The sequence below is a fragment of the Mustela putorius genome, unplaced genomic scaffold (assembly GCF_011764305.1).
Source record: "Mustela putorius furo isolate JIRA1106 unplaced genomic scaffold, ASM1176430v1.1 tig00000835_pilon_pilon_pilon, whole genome shotgun sequence".
Taxonomy (NCBI): domain Eukaryota; kingdom Metazoa; phylum Chordata; class Mammalia; order Carnivora; family Mustelidae; genus Mustela; species Mustela putorius.
Window position 1 is genome coordinate 8,520,609 of NW_025421492.1, and position 21,017 is coordinate 8,541,625.

Consider the following 21,017-nt stretch of genomic DNA (forward strand, 5'->3'; position numbering starts at 1 on the left):
TCTTGGGCCAGTTCGTGGGCTTGGGGCCTGGGGGGTCTTCTAGAAGGTACTCGTAACCAGCCGTTTGGAAACCTGTGAGTCACGCGTGTTGTCCCACTCTGCTAACTACCCTACTCCGCTGTTTACCCTAGGGAAGATCCTTGTCCTTCAAGACCTTCCTCGTCTGGGTGTTGGTCAGTGTTTACCAAGGTAAGACGGGCTGGAGGGAGGGCTGCTTGTCTCCTGCCAGCGGTGGCGTTTTCCCCGCTCGGCTGAAGTGCAGAGGCTTCGAGTTCTGTCGATGCTGAACACTGCACTGTTTGCCCCGGGAACCAGTACTTAGCAGCCGGCCGTCCGGGCCCTTCACAGTGCAGGGTACCAGGTGGTTGGTTACTGATGCACGTTTTTAAACGTTAATCTGGAGACATTTTACCAACCATGTCCCACATCCTGTCCTACCAAGTGCTTTCTTTTCACGGAGTCATGTCCAGACCGTGAGAAACCTCACTTACGTAAACAGAAGTCAGTAGCCCTTTGGTGAGTGTTCCAGATAAACGAGAGGTCACTGAAGGTGAATTAGCCGATTAGGCAGATCACAGCGAACACAGTTTCGCTGATTGAAGACAGCCTGGTCTTGCCCCCAAGTACTGAAACGTTCCTAAGCCTCTCCTTGGGGCCACGTCTTTTACTCATAGTCCAGAGTTTAAGTAAATCGTTTGTCCACACAGAGTAGGGGGTTCGCGTGATCCTGCGTTTCCGAGTGTGATGCATGTCGGCTCGCACGGCCGGCCCTGTCTGCGCAGCGGGCTGGCCCGGCGCCGGGTCCCCCCTGACGGCCGTGGGTCCCATGCTTGTGTGTTGCAGGCGGCATCCTCATGTACGGGGCTCTGCTCCTGTTCGAGTCAGAGTTTGTGCACGTGGTGGCCATCTCCTTCACGGCCCTCATCCTCACCGAGCTGCTCATGGTGGCCCTGACCGTCCGGACGTGGCACTGGCTGATGGTGGTGGCCGAGGTCCTCAGCCTGGGCTGCTACGTGGCCTCCCTTGCCTTCTTAAACGAGTATTTTGGTAAGTTGCCATGGGAATCCTTGTCTGGTACTCATTTTTATACATTTGTTTTGTTTTCTTTTAAGATTTTATTTATTTATTTGACAGAGAGATCACAGTAGGTAGAGAGAGAGAGGAGGAAGCAGGGTCCCTGCTGAGCAGAGAGCTCGATGTGGGGCTCGATCCCAGGACCCTGAGACCATGACCTGAGCTGAAGGCAGCGGCTTAACTCACAAGCCACCCAGGCGCGCCTTTTTATTACTTCTTGATACACTGTCTTAAATTGCAGACCACAATAAAACCCACATCAGAAGGCTTCACTACACAAAAAGCTTATTTTTATGGAAAGAACTTTTTTTTACAAAAAAAAAAAATTTTGTAAAAAAGTCTTTTTTACAAAAAAATTTTTACGAAATTCAGATTGTCACCCTCTTGGCTTTTCAAAAGTTTATATTGAAGATGGCCGTTTCCAACAACTCCTTCCACAAGAGCTGCATTATTTGTTCTTTTTGCTAATTGACAAGCTCCCCAGATGGAGTCGAGGCCTGCCTTTGGACACGGAGGCCACGGGACAGCACGCTGGTGGCCTCCGCCCCAGCACCTCTTCAGTGTGTGCGAAGCATCATGGGCACCGTGGCAGGGTCACTGTGCGCATCCCAGCTCCACTGTCACCAGTCCGGTGACCTTGACAGAGTGGCTCACAGAACCTGTTCCAACACGCGGCCGCTGGGCCGCTCTCCGACTGTGCTGTGGCGGCCACCAAGCTCGCCCCTGTCACCCTGTTGTACAGAGCGGAGGGAAAGTGGGCCAGACTCGCCCTTAGCCGCAAGCTCATGGGACCTACTCACGCTCCTTCCGCTAAAACCTGGGGCCCATGGGCCGCGGGAGGAGCTCGCTGTGCACAGGAGCCCCGCGCAGCCCGCTCTGGCCCAGCGCCCCTGCCGGCCCTGGTCTGCGTTCCTCTCAGCCGGCTGCCCCCTGCCCCCTGCCCCAAGCCTTTCCAGCCAGAGTGCGTTCGTCACACGGTTCACTGTCCCAGTGTTGACCCATGTTGCCACGGAGCACAGACGACCTTTTCAGGGTTTTTAGAATTAGGGCAGCGAGAAGAGAAGGAATATTGTCAGACGAGCCCGACGGCAACGTTCGTCCTACCGATCGTCACCGCCAGGTGCTCCAAGGCTCCCAGAGCTGGCCCAAGCCCCTGAAGGGCGGAAACGGTCACCATGTCCACGCCACATGAAACAAACACGGCTTGGGGTGCTTTCCTGATCTGAGGTGAAATTTCCCAGAGGATTTTCAGAAAAGGGAAAACAGCACCATGTCCCTGGTGGTCTTGTCAGTGACCATAGTAACAGCTAAAGTGCTCACTGTCGCTGGGTGAGGCTGCATAGTCCTGGGCCTTTGTTACCCCTGTGGGACCAGTGCCGAGGTCCCAACCTCCACGACTTGCTGGCGCTCGTGCCTCCCACGAGAGCAGGAGCCTGCCGCCCAGCGGCCAGGGAGCCCGGTCCCCTCCAGACAGTTGCTCGTCAGGCCACTGTCCGTGCAAACAAGCACTTCCTGTAAATTCACACCCTGAGTGTTAAGTTCCTGTCCCCTGCCCCGTTGGTGGGCCTGACAGGCGTGTGCTCAGGCCGAGGCCGCTGAGGAAATGACACACCCCATAGAGGTTCTCGCCCAGCCTCCTGGCTCCTGGTGCGCGGAGAGCCAGCAGCTGGGAAGACAGCAACAGACCTGGGGAGGGGGACATGAAACCCTCAGGCGAACGAGACAGAGGAAGTGCGTCCAGGGGCCCAGAGGGTGGGGGGAACCCTCAGGGAGAAGCATGCTAGCAAAGACATACGTAGCACGAGTCGAAAATTAAGCCAAGGGCGCTCCAAGAGATGACCAAAGAGGCAAAGAGTCAGGTGGAGGGGTGAGAACCAGGGAGATTCCGGGTTCCTCCAGGAGGCCTGCCCTCTGGCTACCACGGGGTCCCAGAAAGAGAATGCACAGGAAAGATCTAGATCTGAAATCTGCGTGTCTGCAGGGAAAGGCGCCCGCCGGGGACAGTGACCAACTCACGCCAAGACCCAGCTTCATCAGAGGCTCCAGACGCCCTCAGCGGTGAAGACAAAATCCGGGGAGCTCCAGGGAGAAGCCAGCGGAGCGGCTTCGGTTGGGGGCTGGGCCTCAGGCACAGGAGTGTGCCTGGAGGAGGTGTCTTGGGGGCAGGGGGGAGGTACCCCAGTGCAGAGGGCAGTGTACTCGGCGGAGCAGGAGAGAGCCTCCAGCGGGCCCGCAGGGCCGCCAAGAGAGGACGTGGTGTGGACACAGACTGTGAACACCACTTGTGGAAGTGTCCTCAAAGGAGGCTGAGCAGAAGGCGACTCTGCTGGCAGCGGTGCCTTCGGCCCTCTGGAGTGGGCTGTCCTACAGGGCACAGCCGTCCTGGGTTCCTCTGCAGGAGGCTGGGAGGCATCCAGAAGTTCTCCACGTTCAGTGGCCGCTTTGGAGCGGGTCCCACCTGGGCGAGGGTTCTGCTCTGACTTGCCCGCCTTCCAATACCGGTGGCCCTCCCTGATCGCTGGCCTCATCAGAGCGTTGCCGCAGTAAATGCGTCTGTGTCACCGTTGGTTCGGGGCTGTGGGAAAATCCATCTGAAGGCCAAAGCATTAACCCTTAACAAATAGTCGACGTGTATTTTCTGTCACCGAGTAGCATGCCCCGCACGCTCCGGCGGTCTCCAGGATGGTTCGTCTTCTCCAGGAGGGAAAGAGAAGAGCCTCGCACCTCTGCTACCCGTGGTCGCGCGAGGTGCCTGGTGAACTCGTGCAGGCGAACACGGATGGTAACGCGCAGCAGCTGTACCAGGAAAGCGTCTCCACGGCAGAAGGGCAGGTCGCGAAATGCGAGTGTGGGGCGAGTTTCAACGGCAGGAACTGTGTATTTCCTCCGTTGTCCTAACTGGAACATTACACATGGCCGACAAGTCAGCGTCCACCCACCGCAGAAGCAAAGCTGTTTCTTTGGGTCTGCGCTGCCGCCTCTCTCAGGCAGGGGCGAAGCGGGCGGTGCTGGAGACTCGCCCCTGGCGGGAGCGGCCTCCTCTGTTCCTTACTGACTCTTCGTGGCCCAAGCAGGCGGCCCCGTGGGCTTTTACCCCCGGGCCTGGCGCGCCTGGTGAGGGCCGGGGCCGGGCCTCCGGGTGTCGCCAAGGGCACCGTGCACCCTCCCTGCCGCGGGTCTGCCTCGGTGTCTTAGTGGTCGAGTCCCCGAGACGCACTGCGGGGAGTTTCCCGGGTGAAATCCAGACCCTGAGCCGCCGGCTGTGGGCAGGAGCGCCCTGGGCTCACCGCGTGCAACAGCCGTGACTCCCGCGAGGGGCCCAGGGGCAGCTGCCGCGGGAGAACCAGGTCCGGGTCGGCTCTTGCACGCGCGTCTCCCCGCGGAGCGCAGGCGGCCCCGCTTTGTTCCGTGAGCGTGAGACGCGCCCGCGTGCCCGGGAGTGGCCGGCGGCGGCTTCCCCGGACGGCCGCTCCCGCCCACACAGCTGGCCCGCGGGTCCCACGGGTCGCTGGGGTGGCGTCGCCTCCCCGAGCCGGCGGCCGAGCCCTGCGTGCACGTGCGGCCGCCGCGGGCGCTCGGGGTCCCTGCGCGCGTCTGACCCTCGGGTCTCTGCTCGGTGGAGCGAAGCGCCGCGCTGGGCGGCGGGTGCGGGACGGGCCGCGGGAGGCCGCCTCTGACGCTCGCTCCTGTGTCTCCGCAGACGTCGCCTTCATCACCAGCGCGACCTTCGTGTGGAAGGTGTCGGCGGTCACCGCGGTCAGCTGTCTGCCGCTCTACGCGCTCAAGCACCTGAAGCGCAAGCTGGCCCCGCCCAGCTACTCCAAGCTCTCGTCCTAGGCGCGGCGCGGGGCTGCGGGGGCGGGGCGGGGGCGGGGGCGCGGGGCGGGGGCGCGGGCGGGAGAGGCCGGGGCGGCCGTGCGGGGCGCGCAGCCGCGTTCTGTCCGTCTGTCTGTCTGCTTCTCACAATTGAACTTCGCTGTCGAACCGCCTGCGTGTCCGTGGAAGCGGCGCGGGTCCCCTCCCCGGGGCGCGCTCCTGAGCGCGGGCGCGGGGCTCCCCCGACTCGCAGCCTGAGCCGCGCGCCGAGACCCCCTGCTCCGGGGCAGCGGCCGCCGCGCGGGGAGCCCGGGGTCCGGGTCGCCGTCCGTGCAGGTGACACGGGCCCGCGAGCTCGCGCGCCGCACGCCCTGCCTGGACCCCGCGTCCCCGCCTCGGCCGCGCGCTCCGCGAGCCCCGTGAGCCGGCTTGGCCGGGTCCCTGGTCGGACACGGCGCCGTGGCCCGCGTCAGCGCCCGCGCTTCCCCGGAGTGTGGGGCGACTTCCCCCCCGTCCGCTGAGGCGGGGGCCGCGGCCCCACAGCCCGTGCCGGGGTCATCGGGCGGCCCGCGGTGCGGGGCTCGCAGCGGCCTCCGCGGGTCCCGGCCTGTGCACCTGCCGCCCGCCAGGTGGCGCTGTGACCCCTGTCCCGGGGCCCCGCCCACCAGGTGGCGCTGTGTCCCCGCCCCGTCCCGAGGCCCCGCCCACCGCGCGGGGGTTGCGCGCGCAGCGGCAGGAGGGACGGCGGCACGCGGGCTCCGGTCACCGAGGCCCCGCGGGTGCGGCCCGGCCTGCGGGCGGCGTGTCCCCGAGCGAAGGGCCGGTGGTTGTAAGACGCGGCCCGCGGCAGCACGTGGTCGGCGACCCCGAGAGACGAGCAGCCGGGAAGCGTCCGGAGGGGACGCGACCGGACTTGAGGGCGGACTCGGTGGGGCCCGGCCAGCGGCCCTCGAGGCGATGGTCCCCGCGCCTGCCCCGCGGCCCGGCTCGCGAGCGCTGCCGGCGGCCCCGGCGGGGTGGGGGCGGGGCCGGGGCCCGGCGGAGGGGTGAGGCCGAGTCCGGCGGCGGGGCGGAGGCCGGCGCGGGCAGCACGCGGCGCTCAGCCGTCGGGGGTGGGTCGGTCCAGGCGCCCGGTGGCCGCGGCGCTCGGCTGGCGGTGCGCGGGCGGCGGGCGGGAGGACGGACAGGTGCCGGCTGGACGCGGGGCGGGGGGCGGGTACGAAGGTGGCACCGCAGAGGCGCGGGGGCCGCAGGCCGGGGACCCCGGCAGGGACCGGACCCCCACCTGCAGGAGTGGCCGGAGGCCCTGCACTGTGGGCCCTTCTCTCCCCCCACACTGTGAAGCCCCCGAAAGGTTCTGCCGTCCGGGGACACAGGTCAGGGCCTGCCACCCCGTCCTCTGGGCCCCCAGACCTGCCGTCCCGCCTGCCTCGCTCGCGGTCACATCTCCCCTGGACGCTGCGCACAGTCCAAGGGGCTGGACCCGCCCCTTCCCCTGACGTTCCTCCAGCTCAGAGCCTGGCAACCCACAGAAGGCCCACCTTGTTCTCCCGAGTTCGTGGCCTCCTGGCCCAGGGCCGAGGTCACCTCTCCCGACCCCAGCACATGCCCACCTGAGATGCACCCAAGCCGGGACCTGTGACCAGGTAGGTCACCCGCACAGCCTGGAGCTGACCAGGGCCCTTCTCCCTCCCAGACGCCCATGCGGGACAGCCAGGGTCTGTGCTGGGATTTCTCCGTGGAAGTGGAGGAGAAGCAGGTCCGCCCTGGCCCTACTCTGGTCTTCATGGGGAGAAGGAGAGCCTGAGTCCAGGGCTGCTCGGGTCGGCAGACCACAGCTGTCGTCCTGTTCCCCATCCGGTTCTCTAAAGAAGCCCTCACGTCCTCGGAGGTGGTGGCCTTGTCCACGTCCCAAGACAGCAGTGGTCACCTGAGGCCTCTGAGAACTGGACCGACCGCGTGGGAGGGTGGAGAAACAGGCATGCGGAGGTTTAAAGCCTGGGAGAGCAGGACGCTCCTTCTTGGAGTTAACTGGGAACTGACGTGCACGAAACCCCTGCCTGCTGCCCTCCTGGACGGTGGGTGAGGACCTGAGGGTCACCGTGTTGCCGCCCCCCACCCCGCCCAGGGGAACAGTCAGGCTCTGTTCCTGCCAGTCCCAGCCCCAGTCCCAGCCCCTGTCCCAGCATGGAGACGCCTGAGCGGACGGAAGCCAGCGGGACAGGCCAGGAGCACCCTCCATCCCAGGACCGGGGCCTTCAATGGGAAAGGTGTGGTCACCTCCAGGCGGGTCCCCACGGGCTGGGGCTGTCCTGCAGCTTCTCTCCCTAAAGCTTTTGTCTTGGACTCATTCGTGGCTTTCAGAGAAGCTGCAGGACAGCGCAGCCCCCCTTAACACCCACACACCCCCTGGGCCGAGGGGCTCCATCCTGTGGCCTCGCCCCCAAGGGTGGCGGACGCCCCCATCTCCCAGTGATGTCTGCCCTGTCCCCGGTCCCAGAACTCGGGCATTTGGCCGTCAGGTCTCTGGGTCCCTCTGTCCCTGCCCCACCAAGCACCGGGCAGGGGTGTGGTATGGCCCATTGGGAAGGACACGTGGCACGCGTTTGTGTCCTCAGGGAGCATCTGTGGCTGCTGCCAAGGTTCGGGACCATCTGGGAAGGGAGCCCTGTGCTCCCACGTGCTCTGGGCCAGCGCGGTATGTGCCTGGTGGTGCCGCTGGGTGTAATTTCAGAAGATTCCAGAAGGTGGTGCTGGAAGCTAAGAAATGCCTGCCCGCCGCTGGCGCCTGTGGTCGGTCTGGGCTGATTCTTGGTTTGGGGACAGCAGAGGACACAGCTCTTGGAACAGGGACCCAATCCCAGAACTGAAGAACTCCGGCCACAGCCCATAGACATCTGTGTACATGTGGCGCCTGTTTGGCCTGAATGGGAAGCCTTGGACCCCTCTTCGTAGGTGAGAGGCAGGCCGCCCCTGTCGGGCAGGGGTCCCTGGGTCCCCCGGAGGCCCCCGTGAGGGCTCACCCAGGCCCGCAGCCCCTCCCCACGGACAACCTCCTGCAGGGCCCGGAAAGTTCTGGAGGCCCGGCTGCCCTCCAGGGTCTGCGGCCCTCAGATGTGACGGACCAGAACGGGCCTGCATCCTTCCTTCTGAGTCCTGAAAACACTGAAGTAACTGCAGAATTTTCCAGGTTTCGTAACCAGCTGCTAGAGAGAACCCAGGAGTGCCAGAGCCATTGCGTCACGCTCTCCGGGGTCCCTCGCGCCCGCAGCGGCGGCTCCCCACCCTGCATTGCAGGTCACCCGCAGTCCCAGCAGGCGCGCACCCGCGGGCACCAGCTCTGCGAATGCTGGGCTGGGAACAGCAGCACGGAAATCTCCACGGGCTCCGCGCTGGGAACCCAGTGATGCTGAGACCGGAATGCCTGGGGCGGCGGACACAGGGACTAGGCAGGGCCGGGGGCGCTGGTGAGAGCCGTGCCGTTCAACCCCAGCCCTGTGGCCTTCCCCTGCTCAGTCCTCCCCCTGCAGACCTGGCTGGGGCTCGAGCCCATACCGACCCCCTGGAGGTGGGGAAGCGCCCGGCTCCAACGCTCTCAGGACGCTGCCATCACTGGCTGTCCTGGGGCACACTGTCCACTCTGTCGAAAGCCAGCACCCCAGCCAGGAGGCCCATACCCATCTCTGGAGTTCCAGCATCCGTCGAAGCAGGCCAACAGCCCCTTGGGGCTGGAGGGGCGCCCGGGGCTCATGGTGGGTCCTGGGCCTTTAGAGCCGGCGGGCGGCACACATGCTCCAAGCAAAGAGGACAGAAGGCCCAGACCCACTAGGGGTGCAGTCGTGGGCTCCAGCACCTGCAGATATGTGCCCCAGGCCCCTTCGGGGACCAGAGTACTCAGGGCCCTGCCGGAGAAGATCCCGGCTCACTGGGTGCAGCAGACGGGTCCCCTCACCCCATCCACACACGGCTGAGCCATCAGCAGTGCTGAGCACCTGCCCTCAGCATAGCCCAGAGCCAGAACCCCCGGTTCCCAGTGTGCCCCCCCCCCACCATCCCGCCAGGGCCACCAAAATGCCTAGGAAGCAGCAGACTCGTCCACTCAGTTCCGGGTCCCAGACATCTGAGGTCAGAGTGCCCAGGGCCATGCTCCCTCTGGAGGCCCAGGCCACACCTGTCCTGCAGCTTCAAGCTCTGGTTCTGGGGGCCTTTGTGGCCTTGTGACCTCGTGGCCTCGTGACTCTGTGATTCCACTCCATGCCTCTGTCCTCATGCGTGTGGTCTCCTGAGTATCTGCGTCCAGTCCTCCCACTAAATGGGGGCACCAGTCACTGGCAGGGGGCCCAGGACTGACCCATGGTAGCAAATTCCATCTGCAAAATTCCTCTTCCAACTGTCCCAAGGTTCTGGGAGACATGAATGTGTGGGGACACCCCATGGCCCCATACAGTGGGGTTAGGAGAAGGATCCCTTAACAGAACTGCTTAGATAACTGCTGTCAGCTAGGCTGCTCCTTCCCGCCGTGCCTGAAGGGACAGAGAGGCCTCCAGCCCAGCCGGAGGATGGTCTCCGTGTCACAACAGGACCTCGCTTACCGTGCTCCAGTTGTGTCCGCCCCCCTCCCTGGAGCTCAGCCGGGCCACCTGCACCCAGGGTTCAGGCCTTTGAGGAAAGTAAAACGTTTACACGTTTACGTGGAGTCACAGGTTCAAAGCGTTGGTGCTTGGACATCGTTGGTGTGGTTTGGGTGAACCCAGATCGCTGGGCAGCGCCTGCACAGACGCCATCCGCACACACAGGATTTTCGTCATGTGGCGTCCACCTGGCTCTGGGACACCTGGACAGGGTTTCAGGCATCTTTCTGTCCTGCGTCGCACTTGTCTTGTCGCCGTGACTCGATTTCTCCCCATGGCTCCCAAGGTGCGGGCAGGGTTCTCTGAGTGTCTGAAGGCTGTTGTCATGCGAACAGTTTGGGGGCCTTGCCCAGAAGGGGACACTGTGATGATTACTGTTTTCCTTGAAGTAGAGCTGAAACTGGCCACGCCACAGAGCTTACCTTTCTTGGGTCCCCTTGAGCAAAGCCCTGGGTTAGCGCCCCCCACCCCGCCTGGAGGGCCCTGCGCCGCCACAGTCATGGGCGAGGCGCACCTGCTCCCATTGGAGCACCCTGCATCTGGGGCAGGTTCGGTGGAGAAGGCCCACCTCGTGTCACAAGACCCGCACCATCACCTTCTGATGATGCATCCAACTCCGACATCCCTCTGGTGTGCTTTTAATTGTTCTTCTCTGTGTTTCTCTCAACGGTTCATTTGTCGTCCCCCAAGTTGGGAAGCTGACGTTACCCGCCCGCAGGTGCTGGCGGGGAGGCCGCCAGTTTCCCTGCTTGAGGTGGTCGTTGATAAGTGCACCGTCGGCACCATCGCCAGCATGAGCTCCGCGGCCCTCCCCTTCCAGACCTGTCCGGTGCTCACGGCCGGGCCTGGGTCAGACCGCCTTCCCTTTCTCCCTGGGAGTCCCACACGCGGGCTCGGACGCGTAGGTGCCCTGGGCTCTGGAGGGCCAAGCACACCAGCTATAGACGCCCCCCCCGAGACCTCTCCTGTCCCTCTGCCGACCTGTGTCCTCGGGCTGTGAGCCTTGGGCCAGCCTCGCAGGGGCCAGGTCCCCTCAGCCAGTGCCCGCGAAACCTGGCAGGGAAGGGGGAGGGAGGCCCCAGGGTAGATGCAGGCCGGACCCACGGGAGAACAGAGGGGTTTGCCATCTCCCTCCCCACAGCCCCATGGAGGTCGGAGGTGGACCTGGGCCTTCCTTCCAGCAACTGGGACAGGGCGACTGCAGAAAACACGTTTAAATGAGCTCCGGGGAGAAGCAGGGTCCTGATCTCCTGTCGGGTGGTTCTCAGTCTCCTGCAGCCCGAACAGAGTCATGGTCCATCCCAGAGGTCAGAGGTCCGAATGGGTTTCTCTGGGTGACCGTCCAGGAGCGGGGAGGTCAGGTTCCTTCCAGAACCTTCCGAGGAGAATCTGTCCCCACCGCCTCCATGTCCCCAGACCCCAGACACCCCCATCCTCCCCGTCAGCCCATGGCATCCTCCAGCCGCCTGCCTCCGTCCTCCGGTGCCCCACGCTGACCCCCGCCAGCCTCTGTCCCGGACCCTGGCAGCACACTCCCAGCTCCGGGCCCGCCTCAGTCCTCCTGCCTGAAGACTCCAGGGTGAAGTCAGTTCCCACCGTGGCTCCTGGGGCTTTGCTCCTCACACGTCCACGGACCATTGCCCAAGCACCCTGCGTGTGCCAGTCAAGACCCCCCGGGCATCGGGGTCCCACGGACTCCCAGCTGAGGTGCCTGCTTGGCCTCCCCCTTGGACAGCGCATGGCATAAAGCCAGAGCCTGGCTGCTCCCCGCCTGCCTGCAGGAGTGCACGTCAGCAAGGGAGCCGCTGCTGCTGGGACCGGGGCCACTGCACATAAGAAGCTGCCCTTCCTCCCACGGAGCACCTTCCCACGGGACGGCAGTGTGTCCCGCCGGGGGGCTTCTGGGGACCCCCTCACAGGATGGCTCCCGGTTGACCACCCAGCACCCCAGTGGTCTTGGAGTGGCAGCAAGACCAGCATGGGCTGCATGGCAGGGGTATGGGCACTGGGACAGAGCCCACGTGGGGACAAAGGGGAGCCCCAGGAACACCCTGTCCAGGGACGTGCTGTCGCTGGGAAGAAACTCAGTCCAGGCGGCTGTCCTGCACTTGGTGCCTGCCGAGCTAGCCCTGCAGGCCAGCAGGGCAGGGGCAGGAGTCGGCCCTCCTTAGGCAGCCCCCACCCCAATTTGTGACAAAATGAGAAGGAACAAAAATAGCAGGAGAGGAGCAGGTGACGCGTGTCTGCTTCCCCACAAGCCAGGTCGGGTGTCGGGGTCAAGGCGCCCGGGGGGGGGGGGGGACAGGTGGGACGGTGCTGACGTGGCACCCAGGGCATGGGTGCGAGGCTGCGTGCAGGGAGACCCAAACACAGAAGTCCAGCCAAAGGGCAGGGGCCACAAGAAGCTAACAAGGATCAGGACCCATGGGGACCCCAGCGACCCCCCGGACCACTGGTATCCCGCCTGCAGGCACGTCCTGTGGAGGAGCCGAAAGCAGGATCTCTGGGCTACCTGCACCCCCCGCTCTGCGCAGCCCACTGTCCCTCCACGGACCAGCATGGGAGCAGCCGGACACATACTGGCTGCGGAATCCAGTTCAGCCTAAAACAGGAGGGCTCCGTGCTGTAAGGGTGCGGGGCTGGAGGACGTGCAGACGAGGGTCGAGGGCCAAGAAGTGGAGAGCAGGGGCTGGGGGCGTTAGAGTTCGGGGGACAGTGTCAGTTCGCAGAGGGCAGGGCTTCTGTGCGCCCTGCCCAGCAACACCGATGTATTCAGTGCCACGAAGCTGTACCCCCAAATGGTGAAGATGGTCAATTTTTTTTTTAAGATTTTATTTATTTATTTGACAGAGAGAGATCACAAGTAGGCAGAGAGGCAGCAGAGAGAGAGGGGGAAGCAGGCTCCCCGCTGAGCAGAGAGCCCGATGCGGGGCTCGATCCCAGGACCCTGGGATCACGACCTGAGCTGAAGGCAGAGGCTTTAACCCACTGAGCCACCCAGGTGTCCCAAAGATGGTCAATTTTTATGTGCATTTTGCCACCATTTTAGAAAACAGCCCCTGAAGGGCATGTGGTGGCCTGAGGCCCCACAGGGTAGGGTCCCGTAGCTACCCCCGCCCAGAGCCCAGCCCCCAGGGCTCGGAAAGGATCGCTTCTCCCTCCCAGGTGCTGCCCACCCACCACCGGTGGCTCCCTGGGTGCCCTCACGGCCAGGGGCCATGGCCATAGCCCCAGACTTGCCAGTGGCAGGTGTGAGATCGCTGGGGCGCGTGCCCGGTGCCGCTTCCTGTGCCCAGGAGGACAGGCTGGTGCAGACCTGCTGTGGCCGGGCATCCCGGGCTCTCACGCAGCGTCTTGACGGGTTGCGCATAGGTGAGTCAGATGCACATGCGTTAAGTTTTCCTTGAAATTCAGTCTGGTTTAAAAATTCATGGAAAAAGTGCCTGGCAAAGCCTGTTTGGAACTTTACTGAACCAAACCCACTTTGACAATAGTTTGGGGAGCGGCATGAGCCCAAGTGGAGGCTCAGAGGATTCCACTTGGTTCCCAGGGGCGGGGATGGAGCCAGGGCGCTGGAGGGGCTCTCCCACGGGGGCGGGGGTCCGCAGAGCCTCCCTCGGGAGGACGGCACCACACACAAAAAAGGAAGTTGTTCACAATCAAGAAAGGAAAGTCAGACCAGCTTCCCTGTCTCAGCCGTTGAGAAAAGTGACTCACCTCAGCTGCTGCTCCCTAAGCCGGCGGAGACCGCCAACTAATGTAAGGAAAATGTTACAATGTTGCCACTAGAAAACCCTGAATCCACAGGTGCAAGCCCCAGGTGCAGCCAGAAACCAAAGATGTTGCCTGTCCCACCCACCAGGTCCGCGGTGTGAGGGATTTGGAAGCCCGCCGGAGCCTTTTCCTTGGACGTGGCCAGAAGTGCAAGGGCCCTGGGGCATGCAGAATAGAGAAGGCTGAGGCCCACGGAGCCCAACGCCTTCCCCCTGCTGCTCGCAGATGCCTCCAACATCCTGGAAATCAAGCCAAGCACAGGAGTGAGCCGCCTCTGGTTGCCAGCAGTCCCAGACTGGCTGGGAGAGAGAGGAGCTAGGGGACCGCAGGGCATAGCGGGGCGGGCGCAGGGCAGGAGCCACATTTCCACGCAGGCGCGGGAGCTCGGGCCATGTTTTACCAAACGGTACAGCCAGACCCACACAAGCCACGTGTCTGCTCTGCCCAAGAGAAGTCCTGGTGCCACGTGAGGCTCCTTGCTGAGTGGCTGTGTCAGACCCAGGTGGGGGCAGGGCCGCCTGGCGTCTACACCGTCTGCCTCCTGCCACTTTGGGGCACTGTGCATCCTTTGCCCACCTCTGAAGCATGGCCCCCATCCCCGGGAACGGCCACAGTCACTTGCTGTGTCTTTCGCCGGTGGCTCTTCCACAGCCTGGGGCTCCAGCGGCCGTGACAGAAGCCCAAATCAGACCAGACGGCGCAAAAGGGAAGTTGTCTTTCCAACCCCGGGGACACACTCGAGAATAGGCTTTCAGGCCCCATTTAATCCGGAGGCTCAAACGGCACGAGTTCCCTTCTGGACTTGCATTCTTCCACGTGGCCTTGGCTGGCAGGCCCTTCCACAGGAGGTGACATGGAGCCACGGGCTCGCCCCCCCCCCAGGACATCTTTCCGTCTGTGCAGGAAACCTCTAGGGAATAGGAGGGGGGACCCCGTGACCCCACAGGGACTGTGGGCCAGGCCTCCAGGTCCCTGGGCAGAGGGCCGTGCTGGTGTGGTGCTGGCGGCGATGGCTGGCCTGACAATGAAGGTCATGGTGGAGGCAGAGGTGCATAGCTGGGGCGTCTGGGCAGGGCTGGGAAGGGCACAAGTGTCAAAGGGATGGGGTCAGCTCAGCAGGGCACATGCCATTTGTGCCGGTTCCCTGAGGACGTGATGACAGATCACCATGAACTAGACATCACCAGTGATGTCCATCTGTCATGCTTCTAGAAGCCCCAGGGCACAGCCCATGCGGCTGCAGAGAGGACCCTCCCCCGACTCTTCATGGCCTGCAGGCCTACTTCGCACTCGTGGCCTCCAGGTCTGTCACCCCAGCCCCAGCTCCTTGTGTGGTCTCCCTCCGGGTCTCTTCTGTGATGAGCACCATGGTCACAGATCAGGGCCCCGAGCGCATGCTCTTAACTAATCTCATCTGCAAAGACCCTGTTTCCAAACAAGGGACAGAGACCAGGGGTGGGACTCCAGTGCATCTTTATGGACGACACGGTTCAACCTATGACCAACATGCGGAGGGACTTTCTCGGAGCTGAAGACCCTCCTGGCGGCTCCCATGGGTGTGCGGCGGGGGCTAGGGGGGGGGCATCCAGGCTGTAGCCGAGAAGCTGCCAGGATGGGAGCCCAAGGACCTGCTCCTGGTGAAACTGGAGGACGTTGTTTAAAACAAAACAACCCTTTTAAGCTTCTAGGAGCCTTCCTAAGGGCAAACGGCAAATGAAACCGGCCATTTCTATTCCAGAAAATCTACATGAACCCATCAGGAAAGGCCAGAGGCACTGGTATCAGAACCTAACCAGCTCCCCCAGCTCAGCGAGGAGACCCCTCCAGAGGCTGGGGTGCTCCAGGTGCCCTGGGCACCCCGCCCCTCCCGAGGGCTTTCCTCCCAGGAGGAGCCGGGCCTTGGGCTTCCCTGGGCTGGGCTCCCGGGGACAAGGCCAGAGGCCGGACGCTTGGGGAGGGCGGACCTCACCGAAGTCCTCCAGCCAGCCGCTAAGCAAACAGGGAGCAATGCTAGCAAGTCCCAGGCTGGGCAGGGCGGGCAGTGTCCAAAGTTGCTACAATGCGCCACCGAAACGCCCAGTTTCTACGAGACAACTGTGAGGCATGCGAAGAAGCAGGAAAGCAGGACACACGCACCAGGGGAAAGCAGAGCAGGGAGCGGCCCGGGCGTCCCCGACGCTAGGCTTCACGGCCCCGGAAGTGCCCCCGCGAGTGTGTGCACAGAGCGGGACGAGAGCTGCACTCCGGGAGTGGAGGGACGCACGATGGGGACGTCACGCGAACGGTGCTGTCAGGAACGGGCAGAAACTGGAAAAGAGCCAAGGAAGATTCTGGAGCCAAGAAGCCCCGTAGCGAGAGAAAGGGATTCACGAACGGGCAGAAGAACGAGCGGGTCTACTTGGAGATCAGCCAAGATTACGGAGGCTGAGAACAGGGAGGAACACGGGCAAGAACACGGGAGTCCAGGGGGCGGCCGCGGGGCAGAGGCGACGAGCGCTCTGCCAGGCCTGGGGGCGGATGTCCCACGTTTGTTGACAACAGTGGGTACCCAAGACACCGACTGGCTGATAAACACAGAGACCCACAAGCTTACATGTCATTGTACAAACGCTGAAAATCAGACACCGAGAAGATCTTAAAAAGTAGCAAGAGAAAAATGTGTCCCTTACAAGACCAACAGTGGCTTCTCGGCAGACGGCGCCGTGGGTGCGGCATTCAGGGTACTCAAAGGGAGCTCCTGCCAACCAAGAATGCTACAGTCAGCGAAACTGTCTTTCAAAAATGCAGGGAATGAAGACTCTCCCAGCTTAGAAACACAACAATACAGAATTTGCATTCGGCAGACACAAAAGGGAGGTCTTCAGGCTGGAAGCAGGTGCCCCCGGTGGAGACAAGGGTCCTTCTGTAAAGCGACAAGTGGTGACTGGATCTCCTTTCTTCTCTAACCTACTTAGAAAGCGGTTGTATACAACAGTGTGTCTGTAACAGAGCTCTGGGCCCAGAGTGGACAGGAGTGTGACATACGTGGAACGTCTTTGCCAGTAATCACACTAGGCAGTGGGTGCAGCAAAGCCGAGTCCCGCTAAGGAAACGCGTGCAGGCGGGGAAGCGACACAGCGTGCCGTCAGCTCCCTGTCGGTCCCCGGCGCTGCATGAACAATGGCGGCAGAGGGGCAGGGAGTGCGGCCCAGGACTCCGGTCCGCGCCACCACCGGGCTGAGCTGCTGGAAGCGTCAAGCTGATTGTGGTTAAAATGCTGGACCAGAAAAGAGTCACGGACTTTGGCGGGGGGGGGGGGGGGGGGGGGCGGTTGCAGTTGCCTGCATCTGGGTCTGGATTTTGGCTCAGGTGGTGACCTCAGGGTCATGAGATCAAGCCAAGTCGGACTCTGTGCTCAGCGGGTGATCTGCTCGAGATTCTCAAGGAATAAATTATTTATTATTATTATTTAATAATAAATCATCTCTCTCTCCTTCAGCCCCTCCCCCCTTGCTTGTGGGTGATCTCTCTCTCAAATAACAAATAAATGAAACTTTAAAAAAAAAAAGTCACTTAGCATTTACAAAGAGCAATAAAGGGGGAACAAAGAACAAAAAAGACGTTCGCTGAAACCGAACAGTAAGACTGCAGACGTCAATCCGACTCGAGTAATGAGGACATCTAGCGTAGGTCGATCCCATGAGCCAGGCAGGGACTGTCAAATGGACAAAAGCAAGCAAATAAGCTCCGGCGAGCCAGCCCTAAGCAGGAGACAGGAGGTGCATTTCGGGTTCTAAGGCACAAAGGGACTGGCAGGGAGGAGACTGCGCCCAGCGAAGCGGCCAGACGGGGCCCGCCGAGGCTCATGCTGATGTCAGACAAAATGGATTTTAACACAAAGACGAAGGGGGACGTTCGATGATGATCAAAGGGCCAACCGGTCAGAGAGGGGCAGCAAGAGAGCTCGGCTACGTGCAACCAAGCTGAGGGAAAGCAGGGAGGAGCAGAGCGGCCTGCACCAGGAGCCAAGAGCCCGGTTTGCACGCAGCTGTAGCCAACAGACCCCATGCAGCGAGGGGGCAGGAGACCCGACCCACCGCACAGGTTGGCAAGCCCCGAAGATGTGAGCGCGCTGCACCAAGATAGCAGGATGCGCACGCTTTTCAAGGCCACGGAAGACACCTAAGGCCATCGCAGCCTGGGCCACGGCTCATGATGGGGGGGCGGGGACAGGGCAGACAGGGCAGGAGCGTTGCAGGAAGGTTCTGAATATTAGCTAAATACATGTGGAGAGAGAGGACTCCAGGTCCTTGGCGGTGGGCACCAGGAACAGAGACTGGTTTCTGTGAGGAGGTCCCTGCGTGGCAGCTCCAGGTGTGGACGGAGGCAGTCATCAGGTGCTACGCTGGGCAGTTTGGCTTTGACCCTGGTGCCCTGGGCAAGTGTCCAGGGAAGGGAAGTGGACCGATTCATTGGTGATTGAGATTTTAGATCTGATGGCAGTGCCCAGACTGGGTGGACAGGCTGAGTGTGGGCGGGAGACGAACAAGCAAAGGCCTCTGCCATGTCCCAGGGCAAGGGGGGATTACAGAGCTGCTTTGCAAGTCACAGCTGGTGTAGACTCCCAGAACCCCGAGTTCCTGGGTCTCTAAGAACACCCTACACCTGGAAGTCTGAATGTGCTGGCACAGGTGTCTAATCAAAGGGAACCCCTTCTCTCTCGGCTGCAGTGACCCTGTGAGACTTAGCTGCATTGGGGTTTATAAAAATCTCAGTAGTGTACTTGAAAGTAAACAACACTCCTTAGTTCTGACCTCTTAATAAGCCAATCTCCGCGCTGTCCACTCCCCATGCACACTTCCCCGCATCTCTGATCAGCCTGGGGTGTCCTTCCTGCAGGTTAGACGGTGCTGTTGAGAAGAACCCACACCTGCCCGCAGAGGGAGGCCAGAGGCTCCCTGTTCCTTGTCAGAAGACGTCCAGCCCCTGCTCCTTCCGAGGGCGCACCAGCAAGGACAGAGCGCTCATGCTTCACTGGGGATGTCGGAGGTGATATTCGGGGGCAAGAAGGCACTTGGTTGCCAGCTGCGCAACAGGAAGAGAGCGGGGAAGGGGGTGCTGGCTAGAAGACTGGCCCAGGAGCCTCTCTGCCTGGGGCAGCCTGTGCCCAATCTGCCCCAGATCCCAGAGGATGGATTCCCCTGGGGCCAGGTGGGCCCAGTGGCCCGCAGGTCTCCCAGGCTGCAGGCCAGCAGCTCCTGCAGGGCAGCTCCAGCAGGGCAGCTCCAGCAGGCCGAGCTCTCAGGGGTTCTCCTGACCCCGTCCGGGCCGCCGGCATCAGAGGCCCAGGTCTCCTTAGCCCTGATGCTTGAACACAGAACCCAAAGCACGGGGACCGCCCCGGGGCTCTAGAAAATACTGAGCAGGGTGCATGATACTCCAGGGCGCTCCCAGAGAGGGGATTTGGCTTGCAAAGGGACTTCGAAAACGGTGAGCTTCTCTGGGTGTATTCGCCCCAATAATCCGCAGAAACAACAGTAACCTAAAAATAGTCTTGTTTTCTGTCCTAAGCTCCTTTTAACTTCGTTAGTCATCACCAACCCTTAAAATAAAACCCGTGTAACGTCTCTCCTGGTAGCGCCTGTAAACACACCCCGAGGGGAGGCCGACGACCGAGAGGGGCCGCGGGGGCCGCGGGGGCCGCGGCCGCGGGGCGGAGGCCGGGGGGGGGGGGCCGCGGTGGCCGCAGGAGCCGCCCGAGGCGGACACGGGGGCGCGCTGGCCGCGGAGCCGCCGCTGCCTCCGGAACTCCCTGCGCCCTGGCGCGCCGCCACCGTGGTCCCGGCAACGGCATTAAACACGGGGAAACAGACGGGGACTCCGTCACCGGGCGGGGGGGAGGGCGCGAGCGCGGACAGGAAAAGCGCTTTTCTGGACGGAGGGAAAATTATTTATTAAGGAGGAGGCGCGGGGGGAGGGGGGAAGAGACGAGGAAATGGAGGAGGAGGGGGAGGAAGGGGCGGGGGCGCGAGGGGAGAAGGGGGGAGGCGGGCGGAGGGAGGAGCCGGCGGGCCGGGCGGGCTCCAGGTCCGAGCGGCGCGCGTGGCCGTGCGGGAGAGGCGCACCGGAGGGCACGGGGTCACTCGCCGCCGCGGCCGCCCCGTCCCGCCTCGCCCCGCCCCGCCCCGGCTGCGGGGCCACCCGGACCCGCCGCGGCACCGGGTCTTTGCAAAGGGCGGGGCGGGGCGAGGCGGGGCGGCCCTGGCGCCCCCTGGTGGCCCCCCCTCCCCACAGGACGCGCGCCCCTCCCCCTCCCAGCCTCAGCGTCTTCGCGGCGCCCCCCAGCCTCGGGCGTCCCGAAGGGGTCCGTCCCCCTCCAGCATCCTCGTGGGGTCCCCTGGTCTCAGCGCCCTCGTGGGGTTCCCTCCCGGGGTCTCCCAGGGCCGGGGCACCGCGTGGGAGAGCCGCAGGCGGGGTCACCCAGACGGCGCCCTCGCAGCCCCCAGACGCGCGCGAGCGCACGGCCCGCCCTCCACGCCGCCCGGCCGCACGCGCGCGCGGGACGCGGGGTCTCGGCCCCGGGTAGCCCTGCAGACGGCGCGGGCACCGTCCTCGTCCCGCTGTTCACGTGGCACCGACGAGCCGGCGAGACCCCGCGGGTGGGCCAACGTCGCACCCCCCCCAGATCCCCGGGGCGCGGAGGCATTTGGGGCACCCACTGGAGTCCCGCAGGCGTCCCGGGTCCCCGCGGCAGACACCGCCTCGCCTTTGGGGCTATTTGAAACTCCGTGAGGGTGTCGCGCGGCACACGGGAGATCCCCCGGCCCCAGGCATCCCACCGCCCTAACGCCCCAGCCCCTCGCGTCCAAGGCCAACGCGAAACTTTGCTCCGGGTTTGGCAGCCGCGCCGCGCCGGGGAGAGGCAGGAGGTTTTGAGAAGAAAGTGTAAAGTGAACCGGCGGCGCTGGAGGCTTTCCCGAAACCCGCTCCCAGTCTCAGACCCCTCCCCCAGGGGCTAGAAACCCCAAAGTCGCGCCTTAAAGTGCCCCCGCCCTCCCCGACAGCCGGGCCGGCCCTGGGCGGCGGGGGCGCTGCGCCCGTGGTCTCCCCGACCTCCCCCCGCCGGCTCACGCAGCAGGCAATCTGGGTCGCTCCGATATTTAGAGTAAAAAATGACAATAACTCCACGTCCCGGGACCGCCGTGCAATCTGTTAGTAATTTAGCGGGACGGGAATTTCCTTTCTCGGGCCTGCCAGTGGAAGCACTTTTCCAAATTTCCACAGCGGGGGAAGCCTGCGCTTTTACATAATGACTTCAGCATGCCGGGCGCCCGCGGCCGCCCTCCTCTCCTGCTCCCTCCGCCCCCTCATTAAAGCAGAGTGGAACTCCCTGAGGACCCGGGCCGGACCCCGGCGTCAGGGACCGTTCCTTCTCCGGGTGCTCCCGGCTCGCACCCCGTGCGCCCCTGCCCTCCGCGTGCGCCCCCGCCGACCCCCGTGCGCCCCTGCCCTCCGCGTGCGCCCCCGGTACGCCCCGTGCTCCCCTGCAGTCTCTGGGGCGCCCCCGCCGGCCCCGTGCGCCCCGCGGGCCGGGCGATCAGCGGCCCGGCGCGGGGAGGGCAGGAGCGCGGCGACTGGTCCTCGGGCCCTGCGCCGGCTCGGGCGGGGGCGTGATGTCACGGCAGGGAGGGGGCGCGGGAGCGGCCCGGCCGGCGGGGAGGCGGGGGAGGTGTTTTCCAGCTT

At 63.5% G+C, this 21,017-nt stretch overlaps 1 protein-coding gene across 11 annotated transcripts in view; it reads left to right on the forward strand.

Annotated features, from left to right (window-relative positions):
- Positions 1 to 9,933, forward strand: part of ATP9B (ATPase phospholipid transporting 9B (putative)) — a 223,525-nt gene extending 213,592 nt beyond the window's left edge. For 9 of the 11 annotated variants that reach the window (XM_045085258.1, XM_045085252.1, XM_045085253.1 and 6 more), the window contains 3 exons: positions 132 to 189; positions 844 to 1,047; positions 4,775 to 9,933. In XM_045085258.1, coding sequence (XP_044941193.1) covers positions 132 to 189; positions 844 to 1,047; positions 4,775 to 4,911 — 399 coding nt within the window. In that variant the 3' untranslated portion in view covers positions 4,912 to 9,933. The remainder of the gene's footprint in view (positions 1 to 131; positions 190 to 843; positions 1,048 to 4,774) is intronic. The other 2 variants (XR_006608195.1, XR_006608194.1) reach the window with 2 other exon arrangements.
- The last annotated feature ends 11,084 nt before the right edge of the window (positions 9,934 to 21,017 follow it).